This window comes from Vombatus ursinus, unplaced genomic scaffold, assembly GCF_900497805.2.
Source record: "Vombatus ursinus unplaced genomic scaffold, bare-nosed wombat genome assembly UNPS02000582.1, whole genome shotgun sequence".
Lineage (NCBI taxonomy): Eukaryota > Metazoa > Chordata > Mammalia > Diprotodontia > Vombatidae > Vombatus > Vombatus ursinus.
The window spans coordinates 2,042,247-2,063,582 of record NW_020940360.1 but is presented as its reverse complement, the minus strand read 5'-3'; the positions used below and the strand labels follow the sequence as shown (position 1 = coordinate 2,063,582).

Genomic DNA, 21,336 nt, shown 5'->3' with positions numbered 1-21,336 from the left:
ATATAAGGTCTTCCTAACTCCAGGCCCAACAATCCATTAGGCCATTTAGTTGTCAGAATTATCAGGTGTCACACAATTTAAAAAATATTCACTTTTAACACATATTTAAATTTCAATAAGTTCCAAGAAGAAATACCATCACTGTCATAAATTACTTTATTTCATGAACATTTTACAAAGTAAAATGATTCATTAGTAGAGCTTGTCAAAACTCTTGACAAGTATCACCAAAAACTTTATTTGGCTATTCCAACCTAATAACTATAAAAATTGAATAAATTAAGAAATCTACAAATCACAATTTTCTGGCCTAATAAAAAACTGAGAACTCATAGAACCACATAATCTCAAGAGCTGGAAGGGAACACATGGAGATCATTTAATCTAAATCTCTCATTTTACAAGTGAAAAAAAGTGAAGCCCCAAGAGATTATATGATTAGCTCAATGTCACCAATGAAGCTCCTTAAAAACAAATGACACACTCTACTATGCACGTGATGTGACCAGATTATTATTTAAAGCATTCCTCTTAAGAGAAACTCTTTGTTTTAACTCTGGCTTAGGTCAGAATTTAATATTGCCACAACTGTGGCTATTTTTGAATGTAGTCTATGTTACTACCCTATTCACAGTACTGTAATTATTTCAAAAAGGAAAAGAAATGAGATTTCTGTATTAGAAAAAGTAGTTGAAAGATCACTAAATAACTTTAAATAGTTATCAATTATTTAGAAAGTTCATTTAACAGCTCAAGTTCTAGTGATATTGACTATTTGCTATTAAACTAAATAAATACGACAGTACCTTTGATTTGGATTTCCCATTCTCTCGTGAAGAAGACATATCTCTGATGGCTTCTGGTGGCATATAATTAACTGTACCAACCTATTTGTCAAACAACAAAAATTACAAAATGAAACATTTTTAGTCTCAATTTCATCCCATTGGCAATTTCAATTTTTATATGAGAACATAATTTCCTAATATAATTTGAAATTTGAAATATTTTCCATAAATAAAGTAAAGCCCTCAGGAATCACGGAGAGTTGAGAAACTAGTTACCAAAATATTTAAATTTAGATAGTTTATAAATGAACTCATGTTACTAAATTACTTAATGCCTACAGATAAATAAATACTATCCCATGTACTATGAACAATACTTTTTTTCTTACCTGAGAATCTTTAACAATGCTTGTCATATCTGGCTGTATTTGGTTTGCAATACCAAAATCAATTAGCTTTAGCATTCCATCAACTATCAGAAAGTTAGCAGGTTTCAGATCACTGTGAACAATGCCTCCAAAATAAAAATCCATCACACAATTAGATAACACAAACCACGCACATATTAATTCTTCTTACCACTTGCTAAAACAGGTCAAGTCTTTTTCAATGAATCATATGATTATTCTTCAGTATTTGCTATGTAACCTTGGCATCATGCCAGACAATTCAGGGTACAAAGAATTATAAAACAAAAAACTCACACAAAATAAATTAGTGAACAAAATCATATTGAATATAAGCATCATCCAATCCTAATAACAAAATATTATATTACGTAACTGACAACAGAACGGCATATAATAATTACGTTGTTTAGCTAAGTGCAAAAAGACTTGGAGAAGGGAAAATATTACCTTATCCCAAGAATGACACATTTTCACTGTCTCCCATGCCTGAAATACTTTTCCTCCTAGCTTCTACCTTCCACCTTCCTTCAAGTCCCAGCTAACATCCCACCTTCAACAAGAAGCCTTTCTTGATCCAGCTCAATGCCAATGCCTTCCCTTTGTTGATTATCTCCAATTTATCCTTTGTACATCTTGTCTGTATATAGTTGCTTGCATGTTTTCTCCCCCACTGGATTCTGAGTTCCTTGCAAGCAGCAGCTAATTTTACCTTTCTCTGTATGCCCAAGATTGGAATATAGGAAGAGTGGAATAAATTCTTACTGACCAATGTGTATTTCCATTTCACCTTAGATGAACACATCTGAAGTGTTAACATTCTGATAAAGAACAGGTTTACACAAATGAATATCTATTTAAAAATTACCATGCTGGTGGATTGTATGAACTGCTTCCAACATGTTTTTCCAATAACTTTTCCGTTCCCATGGATTGATTGTTTTTTTCTTTTTAAGCCAACTGTTAAGATCAATATTTCCACATTCCATCACCATATAGATATGGTGGCCAGTGATTTCACTATTAAAAAAAATCAAGTTACAATGTAATGCTATACTAAAATTAAAGTAACTTCAGTTTCTCTCAAAGTCTTAAATTTTTTTCTCTTACTAATCATAAAGTCGAATGATCTTATCACTGTGCTGTTGTAGTTTACTTAAGAAAGCAATTTCATTCCGATAGCTCTCAATGGTTTGAGAGTCTGCTTCTTCCAAATTCACATATTTTATAGCATAGATCTGCTTCTTTTCACTCAATACTTGAAATACCTGTGAACGACAGTACACACACAAATATCATGTTCTTTCTGTAAATCATCAAAATCTACTCTCACATCCTTAAGAAAGTTGGACAATTTTTTAATTGAAAGAAATTCTTAATAGAACATTGAATGAAAAAGAGTGAAAAATCTGTCACGATGATTATTTTGCCTAAAGGATTGAAAACTTATACTCAGGCGGTATTGTGTGAGAGACATAGTTGTGAGGATCAAATGAAGGATAAGTTATTAAGTCAAAAATCATAGGACCATAGGTTAGAACTTCAGAGTTGGAAAGGAACTTGGGAGACTGATGATCTAGTCTAGCTTTCTCATTTTACAGAAGAGGAAACTGAGGCCCACAAAGGTTAGAAACCCTGGTCAACATTACATAGTAAGGAAGAGAGCTAGGAATTTAAATTTAGATCATCAGGTTCTAAATCCAATACTTTTTCTAGGACACCATACCTACTAGCAGGTGGTGTCCCATTACACAGATGGGAGAATCAACCCCTGAAATCAACCCGAGTAATTTAGAGTTCAATTCCATCCTTGCAAATAGGATTAACGCAAACACTTCAAACAAACAATTTATTTCAGAACCCACAATTCATTTTGTTTTGCTTTGCTGAGAGGTAATGCCAATCTAAGAAGCACAAAAAATTTTAAAATTCATTAAGTTTTAATCTGTGGAAGGCAGCAGAAACATCAGTTCAATAAGGACTCTCAGTGCTGATCAGAAGTACTTTTTTGTCTCTTACTGATTCCCTACTAATATTCTCTACTGGAATTTATTCAGATCAATTCTCTTCCTTTTCAGCATTTGACTTTGACTGATTACTAAAACTGAGCTCATCTGATACAAGCTCCCTCAATTCCTCCTCTTCATGTCAAAATCTTCTACCTCTCTCCTTCTAACTCCCTGATGAGAGGTAAAACTGGACCTCCTTTCTCAAAGCTAAGCTTTCCACCTGTCTGTTTAATCTCTCTCTGCTCCTAATAGGCCTTTCCCCCTCCTCCATTATTATCCCTTCTTCTTCCCATGTCTTCCACATCTCTCTCCAATCTATCAACTTCCTTAGGTGACCCCTATCTTAAAAATAATATCAACAATAAAGCCCTCCATTAACTCTGCCATGCCATCTCTCAACCATTTCACTGCCAAACTGCTAAGAAGAGCAGCAGCCCACATTTGTTGCCTCTTTTGTCTTCTCCATTCTAATGAAACCCCTTTCTCAAATTTCACCAGTGACCTTTTCATTACCAAATTCAATAGCCTTTCCTCAGTTCTTAATTTCCATGACCTCTGTGTAGCATGTTGTTATTACTAATACAGACTCCTTGATTGGCTGTGCTTTCTTAGCTTTTAGGATGACATATTTCCCTCCTTCTCCTCCTACCACTCTAACTTCTCAAGGTTCTGTCACTGGCACACTTCTTTTTATATTCTTCTCTTCACCCAATGCTGCAACTACCTCCTCTATACAGATGACTCTTATTACCTAAATCTTTAACCCTAACATCTCTCTCAAATTCCAGGCCTGTATCTCCACCTAGAAAGTTAACACTTTAAACTCAATATTCCAAAACAGGACTATGTCTTTCTTTCAAAACCTAGTCCTCCTCCTGACTTGCCTATGTTGTTCCTAGCTCAAAACCTCATAGGAATCTTTGCCCTTTAAAGTACCAATCACTTTGATTTTATCTCCAAAATCTCTTTCATTCCCCCTTTGTTCAATGCTACCACCCTGCTTCAGGAAATCTTAACTTCTCCATGTACTGCAACTGTTTTCTAATCAATCTCTATACACAATCTCTATACAGTGTTCTGTACACTAATTATCTTGTTAATGCAGACATCACTCACCAGCTGGTAGGTAGACGGGAAAGGCTTTGATGACTTCATGAACAAAGGGATAAAGATGAAAAAATGAGATGTTTGAGAACTAGGAAGCTGGTTTGGCGGAAGCACATGGTACTATAATACTAAATAGGACTAGAAAAGTAGATTAGAGATAGACTAGAGGTCTCTGAATTTGGACTTTACAATTCGGACTTTATTCTTTATACAGTAAGGAGGCATTCGAAGGTCGATATAGTCAAATTCTATAATGTCATTAAGACCAACAAGGAGTAGGAATACCAAAAAAGGTGGCACTTAAGCTGGGTGTTTAAATAAACTAGGGATTCTAAGAGATAGAGGTGAAGAGAGCGCATGAGGGACAGCCTGCAAAACGGCAGCGAGATGACAAATGGTGTTATTCGTGGGGAACAGCAAGAAGACAAATTTGGCTGGACTGTAGAGTATATAAGGGGGAGTAATGTATAATAAGGCTAGAAAGGTAGGCTGGAAGTAAGTTGTGAAGGGTTTAAAATGGCAAACAAGAATTTATCATGATCATTCTATCAAGATAATTTATTAAAAATTGCCATTATACTACTAATACTACACACACACACACACACACACACACACACACACACACACACACAAAATCTCACTGTATCTTAAAGGAAGCAGGGCAGGACAAGTTTTATTTTAAAACGATTAATATCAATTCTATATCATCTTATCGATCCTATTGACAAGTAATTGATTTTGTCTTATAACAGCTTTTGTCCTGTAATTGCTTAAGTCATGTCTCTTTGTCTCTGAACCTGGTTCAGAGATTCAGCTGGCCTGTAATGGATTAAGTTTAAAAATCCAGGTCTCCTAATCACTGATCTATTCTTGCCTCAAGAATTTAACTGACCATTGGGAATGTGTGTGAATGCAAGGGAATTGGGTCTAATATGTTTACACCACCAAACCCTCCCCTTCAAGGATATATGGCTTATTTTCTTGCGCCTGGACTCTCAGGAGGGAAGGAGGCAATTTATTGCTAGCTCCCATGACCATTACCAAACTTTCAACCAATCACGTTGTTTCCTGCACCTAGCTCTGTAGCTAATCATGTTCTCCTCAATCCTATGATGTCTTCTACCCTGTTTTGTTCTTTGTTCTGTACTCCCCCAAACTTATTTAAGGGGAATTGTCCTTTTGCTCAGGGTCTATGGCATAAATGGAAGCAAACCACTGACCCATTTATTGGCAGGCAGCATTCCCTTGTTAATAAATGTTATGTTGCTCAGAGAATTGCCTCAGTTTACCTTCTTATTAAATTTCATCTATGACAATCTCGATTTAAAAGTTGAAGAAACTAGGATCAAAGAGGTTATGTGACTTATCTACAGTCACACAACTCACAGACTGGAACCATTATGATTTTAATCATTTTAAACTGGCTGTAAAGTTAGAACTGTCCTGGAAACCTCCAATCATCTCAAAAAGGAATTGCAAAGAATCACAGGATCACAGACTTCAGAGCTGGAAGGGACCCCAGAGATCAACAATCCAAATTTCCTCATTTTACAGAGAATGAGCCCCAAAGAAGTTAGGTGATTTTCTCAGAATAACACACTTAGTGTCTGATATGTTATTTGAACCCAGGTCATCCTAATTCCAAGTCCAGCATACCCTACCTGTTTTGCACACTGCCAGTTAAAAGTTAATAAAACATTCTTCAACCCTGTAACAATCCAATTTCTTTTCTCTACTCATAATTAACACATTAGCTCACCTCCTTATCAACTCTCACCAGACTACTGAAACAAACTTCCTAATTGGTCTTTCTCCATTCTAATCTATCCTCCACACAGCTGCCAAAATGATTTTTCTTAGAGGCAGCTGGGAGCACAGTGAATAGAGTGCTGGGCCTAGAGTCAAAAAGATCTGAGTTAAAAACTAGCCTCAGATACTTACTAGTTGTGTGACCCTGGGCAAGTCATTTAACCTGTTTGCCTCAGTTTACTCAACTGCAAAATGGAAATCATAATAGCACCTACACTGCAGCATTGTTGTGAGGATCAAATGAGATATTTGTTTAAAAAAAAAAAAAAGAAAAAAAGAAAAGAAGCACTTAGTACAGTACCTTGCCCATAGTAAGCTCTACATAAATGAGTATTTTCCCCCTCTTTTTCTCCCTTCTCTTTAAGTACAGGTCTGACTATATCATGGTGTTACTTAATAAATTCCAGTGGCTCCCTACTATTTCTAGGATAAAACATAAACAACTCTATTTGACTTTTAAAGCCTTTCATAACTTGCCCCCAATATAGCTTTCCAGACTCTTTATACATTATATCCCTTCCTGAATTCATCTAGCTAAACTGGCTTTCTTGCTATTTCTCATACATGTATGCCATCTTCCACCTTCATACCTTTGCACTGGCCATCACCCATGCCAGGAATGCTATTTTTTTCCCCTCACCTCTGCCTCACAGAATCCCTCCTTTCCTTCAACATGCAGCTCCAGTACCACTTTTTTTTTTTTTTTGGTCTAGGCAATGGGGTTAAGTGACTTGCCCAGGGTCACACAGCTAGTAAGTGTTATGTGTCTGAGGCCACATCTGAATTCAGGTCTTCTTAACTCTAGGGCCAGTGCTCTATCTACTGCGCCATCTAGCTGCCCCTTCCAGTACCACTTTCTACACAAAGACTTTGCTGACCTCTCACTAATAACAATAGCTAGAATTGATATAGCTTTAAGGTTTGCAAAACACTTTACCTGTGTTATCTCACTTACTTCTCACAACAAATCTATGAGATAGGCAGTATTATTTCCACTTTACAGACAGGAAAGTGGGGCTGAGGGGTTAAGTGACTTGCCCAGAGTCATGCAGCTAGTAAGTGCCTGAGGAAAGATTTGAACTCAGGTCTTCCTGCTTCCAAGTCCAACACTGTATCCATTATGCTAACTAGTTGTCTAACTTCCCTATATTTAACCACCTAGTATTTATTTTATATATATTTATATATGTACAATTCCAGATCTAGAATTGTCTCTTTATATAATGGGCTGTATTTTATCTTTTAATTCATATTTAAACTACTATAGAACTCTCACAGGGTTAATTTCTGGCATCATACTATATTGGTGTGCCTTTTCTTTTCAAGAGAGCCTGTTGTACATAAATCTAAACTGACCAAACAGACTGAATTTAATTCAACATACATTTATTATGTGTCTTCTAAATGTTTGGTATTGTGCTGGGTGCTGGGCATACAAAGACTGAAAAGAAAATTCTCTACCCTCCAGGAGCTTATAATATACAGAGATACATGTACACAAGCACACTACAAGGAAAACCAAGGACAGAAAAAGAAGTAACATTGTGAGGATCAAGAAAGGCTTCTGAGCCCTAAAGAAAGAAAAGGTCTGAAGGAAGGAGATAGGAAACGGAAGGGGGGATGCGGGGGATGGGAAGGAAGGGAATAGTGAAGAGGGAGAGAATAAAGTGATAAAACTGGGATACAGGTCCTTGGATTCCAAACCTAGTGCTCCTTTGACCACATCACATGGCCTCCCAGCCACATGCAGTATCATAAACTAAATATAATATAAAACCAAATATATGAAATGTACCTTCTTTTGAACTTTTTTCTTTGCTTTTTATCCTCTGGCAGTTATTTACTATATCATTTATTTGGCAACTAATTTTAGTCAGAATTGTTACACCCTTTCTATTGTTATCAAGTTATTATTTACATCTTGCATTATTTTAATATTAAAAATTTCTATCTTGGCTCTCCAAATCAATTGAGAATGCATTCAGGGAAGGGATCACATCTTGCTGGAAGACAAGGTGTCAACTACAATATGTTGTACATAGTAAGTGCTTACTAAATATGACTTGATTTAATTACACATAAAACTTATTACTTACCTTACTTGAACCTCCACTTCCTATCTGCTTTAATATGGAATAAATTCTTCCTTTAACTGAAATGTATTCATTTGAAGAAAATGATCCTGAAATCTGAAGAAAAAATGAAAGGAGTAAATATAGCTTCTAATATTCTGGATTCACTCAATAAAACAGAAACTGCCTATTTTACTGCAGAATATTACATTTTGTAAATACGACGACTTGTCTTTTTTTTTTTTTTTTTGCTTTTTTTTTTTGGTGAGGCAATCAGGGTTAAGTGACTTGCCCAGGGTCTCACAGCTAGTAAGTGCCAAGTGTCTGAGGCCAGATTACAATGACTTTCTTGACTAAAACCTTTTTAAACAGCTCTATATGTTTCAAAGAGTAAAACAAAATAAAGAACCAAACCCAATTATCCCTAAAATCTTTTCCAGCTCTAAACTTACAAGACTTTAAATCATCAGATAAAAAATCTGAGCTGTGATTTCAATGATGTGGGGGAACTCCTGGAGGAGGAACTTCTACCAATGCAATCAGGCACCTTGAGAGATTAGATGACTTGTACAGGATCACACAGCCAATATATATCAGGACAGGACTGGAACCCAGGTCTTCCTGACTCCAATTCCAGCTTTCTATCCACTAGACCTCACATTATAATATTTAACTAGTTTGTTTCAGCTAGCTAATTAAGTGTCTTAAAAATAGATCAAAATAAGGAGGAAAAACTAGAGTCAATAAGACCAATTATGTTTTTAAACTTTAGGCACATAGGGATTTTATGTTGGTATAGTCCAAACCCAGAATAGATAAAATTAATGACTGCTTCATCTCTAGAAGGATTCAAGTTATGATCATATTACTATCAAGAACCTGCAAAAGTAAGTCCTATATTGAAACGGTTTGCCTAGATGAGGTCTCCATTTTCTTCCTACTCTAAGATTCTATGAAAAAAAAATAACAGTGAAATATATTTGTTATTATCTTAAGTGGAAAAGGGAGGGAGGGAAGAGAACATGCATTTATATAGTGTTGGGCACAACATTAAGTGCTTTGCAAATATTATCATTAAATTAAATTCATTATACCTGTAAGGTCTGAAACGGAGTAACTGGTGTTTGTTGTTGCTGCTGTAAGTAGGAAGGTTGGCTGTATGGAGTAGAAAATTGATGGACTGGTGGAAAGTCATTCTTCACAACTGGAGTTCTAAAACTAGGATATAAATCATTGTATTGCTAGAAATATTAACATTTTACATATAGTTTTTAGTTTTCCTATACAAGAAAATAAGATTTTACATGTAGTTTTTAGTTTTTCTGTACTAGAAAAGTATAATTCCAAACAATGAATATCAAATTATAATCTCAATACCAACTGAATCAACAATTTTGTTGATTATTTGAACAAAGTATTTATCTGGTTAAATATGTGCTATAGTCCCTGAACTATTTCTCCTTGATGACAAAACAGATATGCTAATTGTCAAACAGGCAATCACAGTGTCATGAGACTTATGTGAAAACCAGGTTTATTACAAGAGAAATGAACATGCATGTGGAACCCAAAGAGTTTACAATCCTTACAGAAGTTTGCATATTTAAGACAGTACAACAAAAGAAGAAAACAGGAAAGGGCATTGCAATGGAGGGGAAAAGAGCACTAAAGGCAGGGCAAAAGACAAAACCCCTCCCAAAGAGGAGGAGCAAGGCGATGGCAAAAGTAGTATTCTTTTCCCTTGGGAAACACTAGATCAGGGGTGAGGAACCTGCAGCCTCAAGGCCACATGTGGCCCTCTAGGTCCTCAAGTGCTGCCCTTTGACTGAATCCAAACTTCACAGAACAAATCCCATAAAATAAATCCCATATAAGGATTTGTTCTGGTCCTCAGTTTCCCCACCCTGACTAAACTACGTAGCTAGGAGGGTCCACTTATCTGCAAAGGACCCCAGCTGCACAAGCATTTTTCCAGCTGGTCACTGACTGACTGGCACCTATCTTGCCTCCCAAGGACACACAGGGAATCCAGCTTGGGATGCAAACAGCAAATTATGTCAGCTGGGGCAGGAGGGGGTATTTCAGCCTTGACATATTCAGGGCCTCCTGCAGGCTCTGGGTTCAGTGTTTCAAAATACATGGCAACTCAAAAAGACAAATTCAGGGGACCCCTTAATACTACCAATTAAGATACTCTTTTATATAAAGACTTGGCCTTGGAAAAGAGCTAAAAAGTTGATTTACTACCTATCGATGTATTTTCTGTTTCGGTATCCTACTGCTGTTAGCATTTTAAGAAGTATTCCCAAGGCAGGTTATTTCACCAGTCTGACTGCTCTTTATATCCTTTGAGCTGTAATATAACATCACATACAGTATTACCACTGAGCTAAGACAACAGGCCTGCTTGGAAAAGCTTATTTGACATAGATGTGTGTTAAATCCATGGGAGGGTAGACTGGATGATTCCTAATTTCAATTCCAACACTAAGGTACTATGATTCTATATTTAAACTATTTCACAAGGATGATCAGTTACAGTGACATGTAATGGAAACCAGAGGGCACTGTGGCATTCAATCTGTTCCCAAAGCATGTTTTTTAAAAAGCATAACTAGATTTATAAGTTTTTGTAGAGTTGGATGTTTTCCTGTCCCACTCCCCAATAATTAATGTATTGTTTCTTTGCTCACTTTCTTTGAAAAAATTAACAGAATTGCCTAAGTCCTGGAAATTACATTCTTCATTATATCTCATGAGTCTAGCCAAAGCTACACATCTTGTATTTAGTAGCCTTCCATGGGCCATGGACTCAAGTTGTGACTGTTCTCCAAAGTAAAAATATTATTATTATTTAACAACTGACATGTATATAACTTTTTAACAATCTAAAAAAAGTTTTACATATATTGTCTTATTTGAGCTTGTGATCCAAACACCACAATTATTATTATCTACATTTTAAAAATGAGAGGCTCAGAGAGGTTATGTTACTTATCCAGTGTAACAGAGTTAAATAAATGATAAAGGCAGAATTTGAACCTGGGTCTCCCTGACACGACGACTAGAACTCTGTCCAGTATACCATCCTTCCTTCTTATTCACCCATGTTCAGAGGTTATCTTTTCCCATTTGGATTGCCACTATTATAATGGTCATTATGAAAAACCTCAATTTGTTTGTCTTAATTATAAGCACCTTGAAAGCAGCAATGTCAGGTACTTTTCTGAGTACTTGGGACAATACTGAACACTTAGAAAATATTCAAATTGAACCACCTACATAGTACTTTTTCCTCTTTCCCATTTCTCAATTGTCCTATCCCTCAAAGTTAATATTTTTCTTTTCCTTCTGATTTTGAGTTCGTAGCTTGGCTTGCTTTAGGGGGAATGAAAAATAATCTATAATTGTTTTGAAGGAAAAATTTAAAAAGCTTAAAGAAAGCAACAAAAGTATTAATGTGGTTGCGCAAAGCTTTTACAGATCAATCACAAATAGCTTATCAAATTCATTAGTCATTGGTCAGCACCATCCTTGCTTCCATTTGTACCTTAAAAAAAAGGCACCTGGCCATATGTAGTTACCATAAAGAAAAAGATTTTACACCCTTCTACTCTTTGAGTATAGATTTTAAAAAATAAACTGAGATGAAAACTCCTTAAAAAGAAAAATACAAAAGGAGAAGAAATTACCAGGCCATGTAGTCATTTAGTGTGCTGTTACTGCTGGGCGTGTTACACACAAATTTGTTATCAATTCTTTTAGGAGCTGTTATAGGTGAAGATTGTTTCGAAATAGTTAAGCCAGGTTGTTCAAAACTGGAACGTTTCTGCTAAAACAAAAACAAACAAGTTGAAATTTAAAATGATTTTCACATTTAACCTCTCTTATTAAATTCTACAACTAATCAAAATAGAAAACAGAAAAAAGAATGCTGAAGCAAAACAAAACAACATATAGATATATATAGATATATATAGTATACACTTATACAGTCATCTAACAGCTATCTTGGTCCACTTCTAAAGTCTTGCTAATTTTCTGCAGTTCTTGTTCAGTTACTTTCAGTTGCATGTGACTCTTCATGACCCTATTTGGGGTTTTCTAGGCAAAGATACTAGAGTGGTTTGCCATTTCCTTCTCTAGCTCATTTTAAAGATGAATTAAGGGGCAGCTAGGTGGTGCAGTGGATACAGCACCAGCCCTGGAGTCAGAAGGACCTGAGTTCAAATCCCACCTCAGACACATAACACTCACTAGCTGTGTGATGCTGGGCAAGTCACTTAACCCCAATAGCTTCACAAAAAATAAAATCAAATAAAATAAAGATAAGCTGAGATGAAACTGTGGCAAACAGGGTTAAGTGACTTGCCCAGCGTCACACAGCTAGTGACTAAGGTCAGATTTTTGAACTCGGAAAGATGAACCTTCCAGACTCCAGGCCCAGTACTCAATCCACTAAACCACCTAGCTGACCCTAATTTTCTACTCTTAACTGAAAGAGTCAACTGAAACTTAATTTCCTAGTAATATAGGACCATATGTATCCCAACAATAAGATATCGACACTTTCTAGTCTCAATAATCTGTTCATAAAAACTTCAATATTCTAGTCAAAAGTGGTATGTTTACTATCTTTACATTTTTAAAGATTTCCCAAAATATGTAAGACCATTAATTATACAGCAAAAATTTTAACTGTCCAATATTATCTAATATCTAATAATAATCTTTACTTTTTAATTGTCAATGCCATTAAGTATAATACACCAGCAAAGGAAATCTCAAATGTAATATTATGACATTTTGGAAATGGCATTCTAAATAAAGACTGTCTTTCAGAATTATACATTTATGTTCTTGTATAATATACATATACTTAAAAGGAATAATTATGTTCAATGGACAAGAAAGTTACCTCTGGTAAGGCATTTCGGTTTGGCTCTGGAATCTGCCACTGATTAGAAGATGCAATAGGATTTTGATTTAAGGATTCTGATTTTCTGTTACTACTACTGAAATTAGATTGTCGAAGAATCTGGTTATTTTCTGGTACTTTTGGTTCTTGATAATGCACTTTGTTTTCTGAAAATTGTATTAATATACAATGTTTATATAAACAACTCCATAATAAAATCTCAACATTAACAAAATGTTACCAAAATTACTTCTATTTTGTGCAGAGGCTTCTCTTTGCTCTAAAAATTCATAATAGGCTATTGGCAGGCCATCTTATAAAAGACTAAGTATTGCTAAAGAGAACTTTCAATTTATTATCACTTTTGATTTGAATACCTCCAAGTAATTACTAAAAATTTAAATATGCAACCATCATACTAATGAAGAAATATAAATTCTTCATTTTTCATTGCCCTTTAGCTGATTTTCACCTAGACACCACAGAATTCCCTAAGATAAAGTTTATATAATACAAGAAAAGTCCTAATAAGCATAAGGACCATGATTAACTGTTGTCCAATTTTCTATCAGCTTAAAATGTTACTTAGTATTTCAGTTTTGACAAACATTAAGCTCTCATTATATGTCAGGCACTATTTTGCCGTATGTATAAAACAATGATCACTGATATTGATAAGTATAATCCTGAGATACTGCTAGATCCTCAACTGGCTTCTAAAAATTACAATATATTGAGTATAGTTTTATTTTATTGTATTCTACCTTCAAATACTGATGATCCACACAACAGCAATATATGAACATTCTCAGTCCTATTTTCCAGACAACAGGTTTTACTATAAGATACTATGGAAACTAATAAAAATATCAGTAATTCCCCCACTAAATATATCAAATCTATACTCAAGCAGAACACTTAAGTACAAACAGGGCAAAGCAATTGTATCCAAATATCGTATTGTTTGGTGTCAAGTGCCCTTCGCCTATTTGATGCCTTTTATTAGGAAAATTTGTATAAAACCCACAACTTGAACTGAAAGATTACTCCTAGGGCTAACTCTTTCATTTTGCAAACTATACACATTGCAGAAGAAACCACAGTGGAAATAAAGAACAGAATTCAACCACAATGACAGGGGAAAAAATACTGGTCGACTATTTTATAGACAGTTTCAGTGTCTCTTGCAACAAGACAATTCATTAGACAAACTGCATTACAATCAAGAATCACTGCAGTACCTAGTCCATCCTTCCTTTCCTTCAAATTAAATAATCTTTCATCCAGTGTCTATCTGAACACTTCAGTAATATAGAACCTGCTACCTCCATGGAAAGCCATTCTTCTTTTGGGCAGCCCTAATTATTAGAAAATTCTTACACAATACTTTTTTTCCCCCATTCTTACACAACTGTCAACAAATGCCTGTTTACCAAGATACAAGAAAGACAGGGGTGGTGAAGGAATACACAAATATCCCTCGATAAAAATTATTCCCTCTATTATTATTCAGCTAATCTTCATTTACTTATTTTAGACAAGAAAAAATTTGAGATTTTTGTTTTTTAAAAGAAAAAAAAAACAATAAATTGAAATATTTTATTCCCCATCTTTCTCTACTTCGCATCCCTTACCTTCTTTTTTGGTTGGAAGACAAGATCCTGTTTTATTCCTTAGCGTTAGAGTTGAATCAGGGGTAAGCTCTGAACTCTTCTCACCTGACAACTGAAAATCCATGGAGTAGATATTTTCAAGTGTCTACATGAAAAGATTGAAAAGCTTCAAAATGCTAACTAAAGTAAACTCCTGAAAGATTTTAGTAATACCCTTTAACACTTTTTTCAGTTTAAAAAATCTTATTCAACTAAGGATCATCAGATATACTGCCTAGCATTTTCATGTGTACACCCCCCCCATACACACTTGCTTGTAAAGTTTCAGTAAAGATAAACTTGTGTTTAACTAGTAATTGTAGCTATACAAATGGACAAATCATTTTTACTGAGACTGAAGTGTATTAGCTAAGAAAATGGGAGAAATTTGAATGTATATGTAAGTTCCAATTATTCTTTTTAGTATTAATGTAACTTTACTAACTCAAAATAATTACATTAACTTGAACATTTTTGTAAATGTGACACTAAATCATTGTAATCCTAAATACTATGCTTCTAAAATATCACTTATTTTCCAGGAGAGGTCAAAGATTATCTTTAAACACAAAACTATAAAAATTATGAACTATCTAGGAAGAACTGTTTTCCTTGGCTTTAAATACTATAAACCATGTGAAAAAGGGCAGAATATTTTTCTTTCTGTCTCCCTGCCCCCTAGTCTCTGTTCAAATTGCCATTCTAGATAGGGCATCTAAAAAGGGATGGTCAAAAAAGGACAAGGTTTGGACATTAAGATTCAAGAGAGACACTTGTTCATTTCTGTTTCAAATCCCTAGGCAAAATGTTCTTTTTGTACTCATTCAATATGTCAGTGGTTCTGTGAACTGATTCCTGTGGATATTCTGTCCTCATGCTCATCACAACTTATCCAAGTCTTCTCATGCTGTGTGATTCTTGTTCATGTTTTCCTATAATCCACATAGGATTTACCCAACACCCTAGAGGCTTTTTAACATCATATAAATGCCAGGATTGTGGACAGGTTTCCATACATAAGCAATCTGCCATCTTTTCCAATCACCTATTGCCCATCTGCTGGTTAAGAGTCCCTCTGCTTAACAAAGCTGATTCTTCAAGAAGGGGCCAAGATCTGTTGCTGGGACCACATGAGACCATGTGAGAATATATGTCCTTTAATGTTTTGTAGAAAACTTCAGAATATGGAAAGTTATTAACTTGCAATCTCATGACCAGAAGACCTCTAACAAATTAACCTTTAAGATTTTCATACTTTTTATATAAAGACTAAAAATATGAAATACCTTTATATTTTTTAACTCATATGAATCACCTTCACTTGGTTCTGGTTTAGGCACAATCAAATCTTGATATTCTGATCCAGGGGTTTGCCTGTTATTCGTGAAAAGAAAATAACTTTAACAATAATATTAGAAACATAACCTCTCACTTCTGTCAAGCACATAACTGTGTTACACTTAGCATACGCATAACTGCATAAAATAGTAGATGACCAATAAGAGCAGTATGGTACAAGGTAAAGAATAGTCATTCTGGAGTCAGAGGAATTGGGTTCAAATTTCCTCTCTGCCACTGACCTACATGGTCTTGGGCAAATCACTTAATAACTTCTCTGAACCTCAGTTTCCTTAAGTGAAAAATGAGATGGCCAGATTATGGCCTCCAAGATTCCTTCCAGCTCTAGATATAGGATCTTAAATAATTGTTTCTTTCATTTATTTATTTATTTGGGGAGGGGAGGTAACAGTTTGAGTTCCAAGTTGTTTCTCTCCTTCCTTCCCAATCCCACATTAGAGAAGAGAGAGAAAACTATACAATACACACTTCCACATATCAATTCTTTCTCTGGAGGAGTATAGCATTTTCCTTCATAAGTCTTCAAAAGTTAATTTGAATGATAATATTACTTAGAATAGCTAAGTCATTCACAGTTACTGTTTGAACAAAATTGCTGTTACTATATTCACCATTTTCTTGGTTCTGCTCATTTCACTCTGCATTATTTCATGCAAGTGTTTCCATGTTTTTCAAAAACCAACCTGTTCATCACTTCTACAGCACTGTAGTATTCCATTATAATCATATACCACAATTTATTCAGCCATTCCCCAATTGATGGGCATCCTTTCAATTTCCAGTTCTTTGCTACTATAAAGAGAGCTGCTATAAATAATGTAGAACATATAGGTTCTTTTCCTTTTTCCCTGATCACTATGAGAAACAGACCTAATACTAGTATTGTTTCGGTCAAGGGGCATACACAGTTTTTATTACTCTTTGGCCATAATTCCAAATATTTCTCCATAATAGTTGGATCAATTCACAATTCCACCAACAGTGTTTTAGTGTTCCAATTCTTCCCCATCTCCTCCAGCATGTCATTTTCCCCTTCTATCATTTTAGCCAATCTGAGAAGTGTGAGATGATATCAAAGTTGTTTTAATTTGCATTTCTCTAATCAACAATGACTTAGAGCATTTTTTCATATAACTATATACACAGCTTGGACTTTTTCCAAAAACTGCCAGTTCATATCCTTTTACCATTGATCAACTGGAGAATGACTCATAGTCTTATAAATTTAACTCAGTTTTCTCTCTCTCTCTCTCTCTCTCTGTTTACACACGCACATACTGAGATATGGGGGCTTTATTTGAAAAACTGGCTATAAAAAGTTTCCCCCCAAATTTTCTACTTTCTTTCTAATCTTGGCTACATTGGTTTTATTTGTACAAAATTGTTTTAATTTAATATAATCAAAACTATTTTACCTCCCACAATGTTCTCTATCACTTATTCATAAATTATTCTCTTATTCATAAATCTAGGTAATATGTTTCATGTTTTTCTAATTTACTTATATCTACCTTTTTATGTCTAGGTCATGAATCTATTTTGACCTTATCTTGGTAAAGAGTATAAGATACTGATCTATATCTAGTTTCTGCCAGACTGCTTTCCAGTTTCCCCAGCATTTTTACCCAATATTGAGTTCCTACCCCAAAAGCTTAGATCTTTGCACTTCTCAAACATGAGGTTACTATAGTCATTTATTATTGTGTAGTGCATAGCTATTCTTTTTATTTCAAATGAGCAACCATTCTGTTGCTTAGCCAGTACCAGACAGTTTTGATAACTGACTTATAATACAGTTTAAGATCTGGTACTGCTAGACTTCCTTCCATTACATTTTTTTCCATTAATTCCTTTTATATTGTTGACTTTTTGTTCTTCCAAATGAGTTTTGTTGTTTTTTCTAGTTCAATAAATAATTTTTTGGTAGTTTAATTGGGATGGCATTGGATAAGAAGATTAATTTACGTAGAATTGTCATTTTTATTACACTGGCTCTGCCCACTCATGACAATTAATATTTCTCCAATTAATTAAATCTGATTTTGTTTGTATAAAAATATTTTAAACTACATTCGTGTAGTTCCTGGATTTGTCGTAGCAGGTTTATTACCCAGGTATTTTATATTGTCTTAAATAACTGTTGTAAATATGAATTAGAAATCTACTTCTGCTACCCCTCTAAACTGAGCATCAGATTGCAATAGCTAGGCAAGATGTAATAGTCATTTTCCTAATAAGATTCTTCCAGAATAATCTTTCAAACCAAAATTTTCATTTTAACATGTCATCCCCTCTCACTAATAAAGCATAAAGTAAAAACCAGCACATATAACTGACAAGCACCACTCCTCCCTCTCCACACACACACACAATATCCAAAAGTTTGGAAGAATTTATACATTTCCCATGGACACCTAGTTCATCCATAATATAATTAAACTGTTATAGTATTATTATAATTTCTATGGAAAAAAATGCAGAGTCCCAAACAGGAAATCTAGAAACAAAGAGGTATACTTCCTTGACCCAAAAATCTTAAGGTCTAGAAGAAAATCAACTCTCATTTGGCCACTCCAGTACTGAAAAAGAATTTCCTTCCTTTAAGACAGCTACAGAACAATTATTAAGCACCTACTAGGTGCAAAGCATTGTGCAAGTGCTGAAAATGATAAAAAATTTAGCCAAGATGATACTACTTGCCTCCTACATTTTAGCAGGATAATAAATTACCATAAATTACCAAAAAAAGCCATAACATTTACAACATAAGATATATAACTGTTAATACTGACTATAATTCACATTAGAGTTATGTGAGGTCTAACAGGAATAGTTGTTACCAAAACAAGAGGCAGTGACAAGAGATTCATTTATATGGAATATTTGAAAGGTGGGTGTTTATATCCTGGGGACTGCCTGTACATACACAGAGTGATCCAAAGTTATTTAAGCTTTAATAGCTTAAAAATGCACCAAGACTTTTGGGGTTTCCTACATTTACGTGTACTCCTAAATTTCACATGGACAAAAAGACTGTCTTTTCCATGCTTCCAACAATGAATCAGGATCACATATGATCATAGGGTCCTATCTTTAAAGCTGGAAGGCACTTTAGTGGTTAACAGATGAGGGAATTGAGGCGTAGGGAAATTAAACAAAGTGTCCATTCATATAGCTAATAAATGACTGAGGGAGAATTTGAACCCAAATCTTCCTAACTCCCTATCCACATGAAAAGAAAAAGAAAAAAAAAGTCTCCACAATTCCTTTGCTCCCTGACAATTTTTAGAGACAACTTCCTACTCATCAATTTCCAAAACTTCCACAATAATCTACATATCAAGTCCACCTTAGCCATACAAAGGGGTAGTCATAACCTTGAGTTCATCATCACCAGCGGTCTCATTTGAATATTCTAGAACTCTGAAGTTCCTCCTACTTCTACTCTTCTATTTCTCTATCTATCTTACTCCTTCTAAACATGTACCCTATCCTAACCTCATCACTGTAACCCTCACTGCTCTCCCAGGCCACCATTCATGTTTTCCCCCTTACAACCCTGACCCTCTATAGTTAGCCAGTGTCCTCTAGTCTCAAATCCCCTCCCTTTTTGTCTTATCATCTCTCATATTTTCATCAACCCCCAGTCTTGGGTTACTCTCACCATCTGCCTTTCTCTGCTCCTACTTGCAAGCCACTTATACCCTTGATACCGTCCCTATGCCCTCCAAGAGCCTGACCTGTCATTCATCCTCTTTCTTTTTCTAATCTTCAATTTGTCCATATATAATGGCTCCCTCCCCTGCTGTCTACAAACTTGCAGAGGTCTCCCCATCCAAAAAATAAAAAGCTTCACTTAATCTTGTTATTCTCTCAAGCTCTTACCCTCTATTTTACCTCCCTTATACTGTCAGAAACTTAGAAAAATCTTCCATGAACACTGCCTCCACTTCATCTTCCCCTTACTTCTTACTCCCTTGAAAGGTGGCTTCCAACCCCACCTACTTAATTAAACCTCTCTTTCCAAAGAACAAAGTACCATTTCTTGGTGCTCAAACTTTCTTGACTTCAAAGCTCAGATCATAAATCCCTTCATAAGGGCTGTCTTTAATCCAATTACTAAACATTCTGCCCCCCCTTTTATTTTGCATATATTTTGTTTACTTTCCCGTAGGTCTTTGAATCTCCAGTGCCTAGTAGCAGCACCATAATAAACAATAAATGCTTAAATAGGACTTTAATAGTAAATACAACTTTAATCATTACAATTAGTCTATAAGACTTAAAGATCATTTTAACATCATTCCTTAACATATTAAAAGTAAAATACACACACACACACACACACACACACACACACGAAAATTCTTACCTTTTTGTAAAACTCTGCCCACCTGGACCATCTGTCTCCATAGTTCCACCAGGGCTATTTATAAGGTTAACTGGGACCCTTCCAAATGGGCATGACTAGATGTTTTTTGGAAAGATTGAAGTAACTATGTGTGAAATTAAATAAAATCCAAAGCCCAACCCCTCACAGTCATCACAACCATGCCACACAAAACGTTTTCAAACTCTTACCGGCTTAGATTTGTTTAACTGCTTCAAGGGATTTCTACTACTTATTTCTGTATCCTGAGGAGGTATGTTCTCCCTAAAGAGAAAGAAAATACATCGTAATTTTTAAAGTACAATTTCTATACACTATCAAAGTAGATAGGTTATCTTCAATAATTCTTACCCATATAAAAATTTTCTTACCCATATAAAAATCTGGCCACATTAGATAGTCTTCTGGAATCACAATTAATATTTCTATTCTGTAAATTCCCAAGTGGGTTTTGGAACGATTCTTGGGTGTTTAAAATGGTAGCTGCTGTAAACAATTTAAAGAATAGTTTAATTTATATATGCACATGTTATCTATATGTAACTCCTGAATATAATTTACAGTTTTGTCTTTAGCTCCAAATAGTCCCTCCACATAGAAACCTAACAAGAAAACTGTCCCATTTGTTAAAATTGCTTCCATTAAGTATCAATGTTGTGTTGTTGTTCAGTCGTGTCCAACTCTTCACGACCCCATTTGGGGTTTTCTTGGCAAAAATACTGCAGTGGTTTGCCATTTCCTTCTCTAGCTCACTTTAAAGATAAAGAACTGAGGTAAACACAGTTAAGTGATTTGCCCAAGGTCACACAACTAGTGTCTAAA

General features: G+C 35.0%; 1 protein-coding gene across 5 annotated transcripts in view; it reads right to left on the bottom strand.

Annotated features, from left to right (window-relative positions):
• TTK (TTK protein kinase) overlaps positions 1 to 21,336 on the bottom strand; it is a 41,996-nt gene that overhangs the window by 4,528 nt on the left and 16,132 nt on the right. For 2 of the 5 annotated variants that reach the window (XM_027854619.1, XM_027854588.1), the window contains exons 6-18: positions 20,886 to 21,000; positions 20,706 to 20,778; positions 20,497 to 20,591; positions 16,052 to 16,139; positions 14,748 to 14,871; positions 13,114 to 13,280; positions 11,888 to 12,027; positions 9,290 to 9,413; positions 8,220 to 8,312; positions 2,306 to 2,463; positions 2,064 to 2,215; positions 1,178 to 1,302; positions 807 to 887 (exon numbers count right to left, since the gene is read on the bottom strand). In XM_027854619.1, coding sequence (XP_027710420.1) covers positions 807 to 887; positions 1,178 to 1,302; positions 2,064 to 2,215; positions 2,306 to 2,463; positions 8,220 to 8,312; positions 9,290 to 9,413; positions 11,888 to 12,027; positions 13,114 to 13,280; positions 14,748 to 14,871; positions 16,052 to 16,139; positions 20,497 to 20,591; positions 20,706 to 20,778; positions 20,886 to 21,000 — 1,535 coding nt within the window. The remainder of the gene's footprint in view (positions 1 to 806; positions 888 to 1,177; positions 1,303 to 2,063; positions 2,216 to 2,305; positions 2,464 to 8,219; positions 8,313 to 9,289; positions 9,414 to 11,887; positions 12,028 to 13,113; positions 13,281 to 14,747; positions 14,872 to 16,051; positions 16,140 to 20,496; positions 20,592 to 20,705; positions 20,779 to 20,885; positions 21,001 to 21,336) is intronic. The other 3 variants (XM_027854596.1, XM_027854612.1, XM_027854605.1) reach the window with 3 other exon arrangements.